Genomic DNA, 10,070 nt, shown 5'->3' with positions numbered 1-10,070 from the left:
TTTCAGAATCCAGAGCTAGTTTTATATTTGATCGTGGAAAATTCTTTCTCCAGGGAGGTTTGAACAGTTTATTTCCAGCTGTCTGCAAACTATGCTGTAATAAAATAATCAGTTTCATGCATTATGAAAATTTCATAAGGCTGTTATATGGATCTGCACTGTTCTTCAGAAAGCGCAGAGGCACTGCTCAGTGGGTGTTCTCTCTTCCTTTTTTTTGCTCACTACACCTGAACTTTAGTCTTCACAATCTTACACCCATTGCCATTATTTCTGAATGTTCCTCTTTCTTTTTGCTGCTCGTCCAGTCTCTTGCCATTTCTCTTAAGTCTTTCGACTCCTTTTCCTTCCTTTTCTGTTCTGCTTCTGCTCTTCCCTCTTTCTTTCTAGCACTTTTCACAAGCAAGCCCTTGATAAGAGTTATCTCCTGATTTGAATTATGAGTTATCCTGCTTCATAACAATGTAAAGTAAGACTTTTGAGGAAAACAGTGCCTGATGGCCTTATTTGGTAGACTTATGTTTAGGCTTATGTTATGCAGTTAGATAATTAATGACATTTCCTATTCTAGCTGATATCATTCAGTGAAACTGTAAAAGAATATCAGCTTTGTCTAAACACATTGACTTTATCTGAAATCTTTGGCTTGGTGGGAAAGTTCTTACAGGCTGTACTCAGTGTATGTGCTGAAAAGGGCACTACTTTGTACTGTGGCTTGGACGGTTAGAACACAGCCCTAGTCAAAGCCCTTCTTAAATCATTGCCTGAGTGAGTCTGTAGCAGCTTTTCGGTATTCCCTATTCTCTTTTCACATCTTTAATCTAGTTTTCTAGTTTTTCACATCCTTTTTCTAGATTTCACAACTTTTGGCTCTGGTTGAGTCAGAACTTGGTATATTATAATGATGAAGGATCTGATTCACCAGCTAGGACCAAGGTTACTTGGTGGACATACACCAAGTAGAACAAGAACTCAAAATATAAATCACTTCACCAGAGTAAACCAATGGTATTTTCATTGTTAGTTAGTGAATTTTCACTAGCACAAGTTTTTTATGTGGGAGGAATATTATCTGACTTCTCTGCTAATTTTGTTTCATTTGAAGGCCCTACTAGAAATTTACCACAAATGATTTAACCTCAAAGCACCTTACCAGTAAATCTAGAGTGAAAGACTCTTCAGTGTTTTAAACCTTGTTACCGAGTCCTGGGCTCTTTTATTTCAGTGTCAGCCTTCACACTTCAGTCTGTTCTTCTCGCAGGAGCTTTTGTCTCTATGGTCTCTTGTTGACAGCTGTCTTTGAGCTAGCCATCGTCCTTTGGTTCTGTGTGTTACACCAATACTGGGACGGCATGCAACATGAACCTGCTCTTGCTGACCTTGCTGTGTTCCTAGAGAGCATTCTGTCAGACAAGCAGATGTAAGTATGATGGTAGCAAACACAGCCCCCCTTTATAAGGTAGGCTTTGGAAATGAAAATATTTCCACATTTATTTGTTGTTTCAGAATTATTTTCTGACAGTTCCCTCTCTTCTCCTCCTGACTTATGTTTGTCAGTGATCTCCCAGGCTGTTACCTGTTGATACTACCCATGTACTCCAACAATATCACCATCTCTTTCCAAGTATGTCATGTTTTACTCTCCAGTAATTCCACTTTTCCAATCACTTTTTAACTTCTGGAGATGAAGTGTTTCTTTTTCCTGCATCTGGGACCTCATCTGTAACATTATTATCTAAATGCAAGTTGTAGCTCAGCACAGAAGAATGTGATAATGGAAAAAAAATGGCCTCCTGCTCCCTCACCTGCAGTAGCTGAAAACAGTTGTGGTTCCTCTACTGTGGGAAGTGCAAGCTAATACAAGATGTGTAAAGACGACTTGCCATGGCAAAAACCTGCAGGTATCTCTTGTGGAGCTGAAGTGAATAAAGGAGACTTCTTAAATCTGGAAGACTTACTGCTCTAACTAGTAGTATTTTTATGCTGAGATAATAAGTAACTTTTTCTAATTCAGTAGTTATTTTGACTAATTCATTAGTTCTCTGTATGACTATGAGTTGTCCTCTCTTCAGTCTTGCTTGTCTCGAGGTAGCTGATAAATACCTGTTCTGCTTCATTTTTCCTGGGTTTGTGTAGTGTGACTTCTTTCGCTTCTAACTGAAGGACACCAAAATGAAAATCCCTTCTTCAGCATCACACTTGAAAATTAACAAACTTAATACCAAATCAGTTTTGTTTAAAGCAGAAAGGCTCAACCTAAGTTTTCTTTCTTCATATTCCTGTCATGGGAAAGAAGCAATGCAAGATATGTCTTGCATAATGTGCTATTTGTAGAGGACTAAAATGTGTAGTATACTTTATTCAGTTGTTTCTTCTATCACCTTGTCTTTCTATAATATATTTATGTATAAACATGTATTTTCATAGCCACATTCATAAATATGTTTAGACTGATATTAAAAATCTTCTAGATAAGCATTTTATTTCCATTACATTTGTCTGTAAAACATTTTAAGATACGTGAAGTAGAAGAATAAGAGAGAAAGTTGCTTACATATAAAATCATTTAGCAGAAAAGTAGCAATTTGTTTTTTTAATAATAGATACCACATGTCCCTGTACAGTTTATATTCACAAGTTGCTGAAGGAGATGGGGTAGAGAAAAATAAATATCCATAGCAGTGTATAGGTATATGAAGGCCCAGTTAAGCCATTACAAGATTAATGCCAAATAACAATACTGTATAAATGGTTCAGTTAAAGATTCACATTATATTATAGTAATAGATTGCACATGTAGATCATCAGACAAGAAAGAGATCACCAAACTACATTGTTTTGAATCTGTAATATATGAATTTGAGTCAGTGGAAATAATTCCAGATTTTCCTTACCCTTTTTTTCCAGTCAGAAACTGAGTTAAATGAACAGAACACAAGTAAATATGACAGTGAATGTGCTAAGAAATATGGGTCAGATTGACATGAAATGACAATGAAGAGTTTTCTGGCAGTATCTTATTTACTGACATGAAATTTAAAGATAGAATAAGTGTTATCACAGGGAAGAAAAATCTTACAGTTCACCCTTACTCAAGTGAATAAAAACCGTGGTGGAAAATATACTAGTGATTAATATTGAAATTTTGAGATGGTCATTTCCTTAGCAGCCGAAGTAAAGTAATACTAGGAAATACCAGGTATGTTCTCTCCCAAAATAGGATGGAAGATTGATGCCACACGAGAGAAAATAGTTTTCTCTGTATGTTATTTGCCTTAACTTTCACCTTCAAAGTGTTCTAATGTGCAGTCAAGCATCACAGCATGAGCTCTGAAACAGGTACTATTGGAGCTGATGCTTTCTGACATGCTAGCCCTAACTTATATTTTAAGCCTTTGGTAAAACTAGTTGGAGGGATTTCTGCACCTTTTCTTCTTCCTGCTCCACACAAAGCAGTAATGAGGAGACTGACACTGTGTTTGATGGTGGGCAGCAGTACTGAAAGCTTGTTCAATCTTCTTGGTGGTGTTTTGTTATCCTAGTGCTACATGAGGTGCACAATTTCATGAGCATGGCCAAGAGAAAACAGTAATGGCTGCAATGACTCTGAGTAAACAGGGTAGGAGGCATGCAGCCTCTGCAGAGTTTACAAATCTTATGCTAAGGATCAAGCTGGAGCGAAGTATGAGTACACAGTAGAAAACTTGTCATGGATTGAAAGATGAGAGATGCATGTCATATATTGCACTGTGAGTGTCCAAGGACTTAAAACAGTTGTGCTGAAGGCTTAAAGTCTTCTGCTACAGAGATTAAGCAAGGGAGAAACCACAGGATGGCATACACAGTGGCTGAATGATGCTTTGGGAGAGAAAAGTTTCTTAACACTGAAGACAGCTAAGAAACAGGGGCCAGTATTGTGCTCAGAAAGATATAGCAGATAAATGAACCAAAAGGGATCTGATAATGTAGTTAGTGAGTAAAGCTATATTTATAGAGAACCTCATCTGTTTGTTGCTCTGGCACTGGCCTTACTGGCCCAGCCTGTCCCCTGGTGTCGTGGTCCCCTCCAAGCCAAGACCAGGGAAAAAAAATACCAAATAAACCAAAACAAAAATTTCTATTTGCATATATTTATTTTCACCAAAATAATTACATATTGTTGTATTATGCAATTGAGTATCTTCAGTGAGATTGGAGTGTGTGTTCATCTGAAAATCTTCATTTGCCATAAAGAGAACTTTTTTCCTATAAATAATATAAAAAAGTTATATCTGAAACACATATGACACTCTTTTGAGTCAAAAAATAAATTCAGATAGACCGAAGACAACATAGAACATAAAGCACCTTCCTCCAATGCATTTAAGGAAATGTTTTTATCTTCTGTGATAGAACAGTGACACCAGGGTGTACACTCTATCTTCTGCACATAGCTGTTAAAAGTTTTACATCTGTGTGTGGACTCTTTAGACATAAAAATACTTTTATTGTTCAAATTACTATTTGTTTGCTATAATATACAATTGTCAAGGCTCCTATTTGTCAGAAATCTTTAATGGGATCAATAAGTACTTAAAGTTACTCCTACTCCATATACAGCAGCTATTAAACAAAACAAACAAAAAAAGGTTTCTTAGTGTCACTTCTTGCTTAGTAATGTTAGAATGATAGAATCTGAGTAAGAATCTAGTTCCCATTCTCTTGAGGACAATCCTTCAAGGTGACCATGAAATACTAATAAACTATAGAGATAAGTAGAAGGTGTTAGTGGTAGAATAATTACAACAAATTAAAGAAAGTTTAGGAAAAAAACTACTATCAAAAATGAACATTAGTCTAGATTTCAAACCTATTGACTAAAATTCCAGTTGGAATAAGAAAAATATATTTTCTGTATCACTGACTTCCAAGCAAAGGTGCTGAGGGAGGTCAGAAAGGCTGTGCAGGCAGAGGCTAGGGCAGTAATGTGAGGCAGGGACTGCCCCATGGTAAAGTGACTGTCATGTCAGAGTGTGTGGCCAAGGTGACTATTTCAGGTAGTCAGTGGCTCCCCACAGAGCAGCTGGCACAGGGGCTGGTGAGGAGAAAAAATATCCCCTGACTTGACTAGGTAGCATATAGGACCTGGTTCAAAATGCCACTGTCAAAACACTGCTGAGCAGTAGCTACTGTAATCCATACAGATTTGTACAGGAGTAACAAATTTGTGGACAATTGCACATAATGTATAGACAGGTGCTCCTTAAAAGTGAGGAGTTTTGGAGTTTTTTTAAAGAAAGAAGCTGAAGATAAAACATCTGTTAGGAGTTACACAGAAATCTGTTAAATCACAAGTGGCACAGACAGGCTGGTCAAAGCAGACTGTTCATACTGTGTTTTTTTCCAATACAAGAATTAGGGACATTAAAAGATCTAGGAGTAGCAGCTCTAAACAACTTAAAGGAGGATATTTTCAGGAACTATTTAATTAAGCTGTGAAACATTGTTAAAGAACTGTTGTATGGCCTCCAGTGTAGGTCAGGGGTATCTGTTGAAGAGAATCCATTGACAGTTGCCGAATACTCTATAGCTAGTACTTTACCTGCAAGACAAGCTTTCCTGTCCTGCACCACTGCAAAGTACTTATTAACATCACCTGATCTGCACAGGGTTATTTCACTCTCTCCCACAGATGCAGACAACTTTTAAAAATGCAGGCTGCTGGAGAATCACATTGGTTTTGTGCAACAAATGAAGTGTCACATTTTCCTTTGTTCCTTTTTTTTAATCATGGAATAATGTGCTTATCAGTTCCCCATGTACTGCAGCTTGTCTGCACAGAGAAGAGTCATCAGGTGCTGTTATGAAGAAGAAAGAACATACATATTTTTATCTGTGGACTGGGAAACATTAATAATTTCTGTCAGCTGCTAGCTGTTCATTCTTATTTATCCTTCTGGATGTTCATCTCATGCTGAATGTTAATTTTGTCTGCTCTGTGAACTGATCTATGGACAGTTGTCAAATTCTGAAACATTTCAGGGCATGGCCAGACACAGGGGAAAGGGGTAAGAAGCTAAAAGTCCTAGAGCACCTACTCAGTTTGCGTGCATCCATATTGCCCTGCTGCATATTACTGCCTCTTCAGATCTACTGCCCTGGCTGCATGCATAGTGATTCTTAACCCAAACTTGTCATAATAGTCTGGGTATGTTTAAGCACTATAAATAATATGCCTTGTCTCACCTGAATCACTTTGCAAGGACTGGCTTACACACATGGTTAGAGTGGAAGCATATTTTGGACATGCTTCCTGAAACATTGTTTGTCTCTGGTTCTCCATGTGGTTATTGTAAAGGGTCTTGAGGTAAGGGTAAGGAATGGCTTTAGAGAAGAGTGTTGTTTTTTTTCTGGGCTACATCTACCCTGAAAGTTTATGGCATGTATTACTGTTGACAAATTCCCTGACAGTCCCCCAGTCCCCAGCAGGTGCATGCAGATGCCACATGTGTGTAGACATCACACACAATCATTCCACCTGATGCTCCCAGGGTGTCTACAGACCTGCTTGCAGCATCCTGCCCTGGGGAGCTGCTCTGCTGATTTGTAATTCAAACAGTACAGTAGATCACTGTCCTAAGAGAGTAGCAGACTGCACTCACCTACCATCTGAATGAGTAGATGTGACTAGCCTGGGACTGGAGTTTCAAAAACAAAAAATGGGACAAGTAGAAGGGCTGTCACAGATAAAGGTTTCAGTGGAGTGAGGGAATTAGGAAGACAGAAGGGTAACCTCTTCCTTTTCCCAATTCTTTTCTGCAATTACACAGCAACATTTTAATGTAAAGAGAAGGAGGCACATGCGTAGAAGTAATATTTATCCTTCTGAGATCTCATCTCTATGTGAATTCCCATCTAGTCCTCAGTCTTAACCTACCTCTTCCTTATTGCAGGACTGGCAATCTTTCAACAAAGAAGGGGAAGGTTGTATTTTTCTTTCCCCAGTTAGCTATTAAGTGTGCCAGTGGAAACTTGGCGGGAAGCTGAAGATGCTGCTTCTGCCTGTGGCAAGAGGTCTTAGTTCCTGCTGAATTTGGAGCTCCATGGAGGCCAGAAACAAATGCATCTCCCAGACGTCTCAAAGTGCCACAGCTCTCTGACTGCCCAGACCTCCCATGTTTTGTCTGTGTCATAAACCTGACATAGCCCAATCCCTTCCTTCCTATTGTCTTCCTCTGTACTCTGCAGCTTGGCTACAGTTGGGCAAGTGGCCCTGGAAATTAAACTCCGCAGAACACCTACGCCAATACCTTAGCATACAGCTGAAGGAGGCAGTCAGCTGGATTGGTGTGGCTGGGGTGTAGCCCCACTCCTGCCTTTTGTGAGGCACCTTTCTTTTTTGATGTTTATCCAAAACTGATTGTTACAAAACACCAAGACCACACAGGGAGTACATATTCTCCAGAGAACAGCTAAATACTAGGTAAGTGCCTGGGACAGCAAGTGTTGGGACTAACTTTCTCATAGACTCCTTGAATAACTAAACCTACAGGAACACTGACATTTTGGGGATGAGCCAGCCCCACCCTTCATAATTAAGGCAAAAGCCTTCTGTGAGTTGACAACATCCCTATGTTGCCAGCTAGTCCTGTGTGTAAGTTACCAAATTATCCAAGGACCCAGAGAAATGCTGATGTTGCTGGAGATTTCACAATGTAGCCCCTTAACCACAGAGGAACTTGATGATTTAATATATACTTAAAGGTCTTGATAGACCTAAGCTGCACCGTATGTTTTTGGGTATGTATGGGGACTTACTCCCACATGTGGATTTCTTCCTCTGTTTCCCCCAGGGAGCAGCTCTTTTGCGCACTTAGACAACCTGGAAACCATTAAAACTAAATCCCAGTATGTAACATGAATCCTGTGTTTAGTGGGTTTGACTTTCAAAAATGCGTATACACACAGGCCCTGATGACTTCAATAGCATTTATGGGTGCTTGGTGCTTGTATAAATGTCACACTATTTATAACATATTCCTGTGTCCTTTTTATATATTCTCTGTTGGCCTGTCTCTTTTCCACTGTGGTATCTTTGACTGACATAGTCACATCAGGATGTAGCATGTGTTTGAATAATTAAAATACAAATAGAAGTTATCTTTATTCTAGTCCATATTTTTCCATTGCTCAGCCACCAAAGATAACAGTACTATTTCACCACTGCTTTTTACATTCTATGGAAGAAAAATACTTTTAATTTTGTAGTGGCTTTCTAAACCTTCCACATCCAATTATTTGTCCCTAAAGTTTCCCCTCTAAGCATTAGAAAATTGTTTCAGCTATATCCAAACTCATGCCAACTTCCTGGCTTCTCGGCCGCAACCCATCAGCAAGTGCTCTACTAAGAACCACTTTGAGGCTCTCCTTGAACCTCTTCTTCTTGCTGCTTCCTACAAAGAAGTAAACAAGGGGGTTGATGCTACTGTTAACGGTGGAGAGAACAATGGTGACGTGGTTCTGCTGGCTGAGCAAAGATGACCAGTGGTGGTAATTCAGAAGATACAACAGCCTCATAGGCATGGCGAAGATGAGGAAGACAATGACTGTGGCCACAATGATGATGTAGAGCTTTGACGAATGAGGTCTCAGGGAGTTACGATGAATCCTGATAACTAGGATGAGGCTGGACAGAATCATTAGAGGAATGAAGATCATGAAAGTCAGGATCCATGTGAAGATGAGCAGTGCTTGGCAGTGGTTGCCATCGTCGAATTGTTCCTTTGTTGAATCATCTTTGCATGTTAGGTATTCAGCTACTGTCATCAGAAAAGAGAGAGTCCACAGAATTGCACACACAATTGCCGATTGGTGCTGTGACCGGTGGCATCGGTACCAGATGGGGTAAACAATAGACAGACACCTCTCAATACTGATGGCTGTCAGGAGATAGAGACCAGTATTGTATCCAAGAAGGAAGACAATAGATAGTGTGGTGGTTATGTAATAGTAAAAACCATATGCAAATCCAAAACCAGCAATGTACTCAATTGACAGAACAAAGGTACAAAGCAGTAAGGAGATATCAGCAATGGACAGGTGTGTGATGTACGCAGTGAATGGGTTTCTTTTGATCTGGAAGCAGAGGCACCAGAGGACAATTCCATTTTCACAAAAACCCAGGAAGGAGATGATCATAATTACCCAAAGTGGGGTCAATATCTCCCAGACCCTTTCCTGTGTAGAAATGTTTCTGTGCATTGAGATGTTCTCTGTGCCTTCGCTGGGATGAAACGTTATGTTTGACTCATCCATGAGGAAAGGTCAAGTTTGGATAGCACAGATCTTCCTTCTGTAAATATGTATAAAAATATACTGTGAGCATTGTTGTGCTCCTCCCCTCCCCCTTTTCTTTCTGTTTTGTGGACCCACAATTTCTGGTCACATCTGAAAGCCTTATCAAAAGGAAAACCAGCTTTCATATACTGATGCTAGCTGAAACCCAGTTGGAACTACTCTTGGCAATGTTAAATACTGCTAAGCCCATCATACTAGCAGAAATCCTGAGCTTTCTTCTCAGTGGGGTTCAGCACATGAGTGCTAAACCGCAGCTAAACAGATAGATACTCTTAAAGAGCGATCAGACAAGCAATGTGCCCATCGCATTGCAACCTTTCGTGATCATAGCAGCCACAGATAGCATTGGTGGTTCTTCTTAGAGGCCTGGATTGCTGCGAAACAGGTCTGTTCAGCTCCCGTTGAAGCTAATGGTATAAATTTTAAGTTAAATGTGTATTTCAAGTGAATTTGCCTCATAAGTTTTTTGGTTAAAAAAAAAATAATAAATTGATACCAACATCATTTTTCCAGGAAGGGTTTTAATTAAGTAAAAATAATAGTTACTCAGCATTGTATTCCCTCCTAGTACAGAGGTGGAGGGAATGCAAAATGCTACATTTATCACAGCATAACATAATTTAACCACATTTACACACTCTGAATACTTATCACAACTTCAAATATCCTGCAAACATTACAAATCCAATCCAGCACAAGGAGAAGTAGTTGCTCAGGTTCCCTTCCATTGTTGTAAT

The 10,070-nt window shown here is 39.3% G+C and overlaps 1 protein-coding gene across 1 annotated transcript; it reads right to left on the bottom strand.

Annotated features, from left to right (window-relative positions):
* Nucleotides 1–7,182: 7,182 nt before the first annotated feature.
* Nucleotides 7,183–9,577, bottom strand: MAS1 (MAS1 proto-oncogene, G protein-coupled receptor). Its single transcript, XM_061378573.1, has one exon. The coding sequence runs from the start codon at nucleotides 9,289–9,291 to the stop codon at nucleotides 8,302–8,304; it is 990 nt and encodes a 329-aa protein (XP_061234557.1). The 5' UTR covers nucleotides 9,292–9,577; the 3' UTR covers nucleotides 7,183–8,301.
* Between the last annotated feature and the right edge of the window lie 493 nt (nucleotides 9,578–10,070).

Source organism: Neopsephotus bourkii, unplaced genomic scaffold (assembly GCF_033783945.1).
Source record: "Neopsephotus bourkii isolate Nb327-2 ecotype Australia unplaced genomic scaffold, CSIRO-AGI_Nbou_v1 NB_1767, whole genome shotgun sequence".
In the NCBI taxonomy this organism is placed as follows: Eukaryota; Metazoa; Chordata; class Aves; order Psittaciformes; family Psittacidae; genus Neopsephotus; species Neopsephotus bourkii.
The sequence above is the reverse complement of the archived record's forward strand: the minus strand, read 5'-3'. Positions and strand labels throughout refer to the sequence as shown.

Bases quoted from the DNA above. Each gene is read 5' to 3' on its own strand.
- MAS1 (XM_061378573.1), bottom strand. From the start codon at position 9,291: ATGGATGAGTCAAACATAACGTTTCATCCCAGCGAAGGCACAGAGAAC.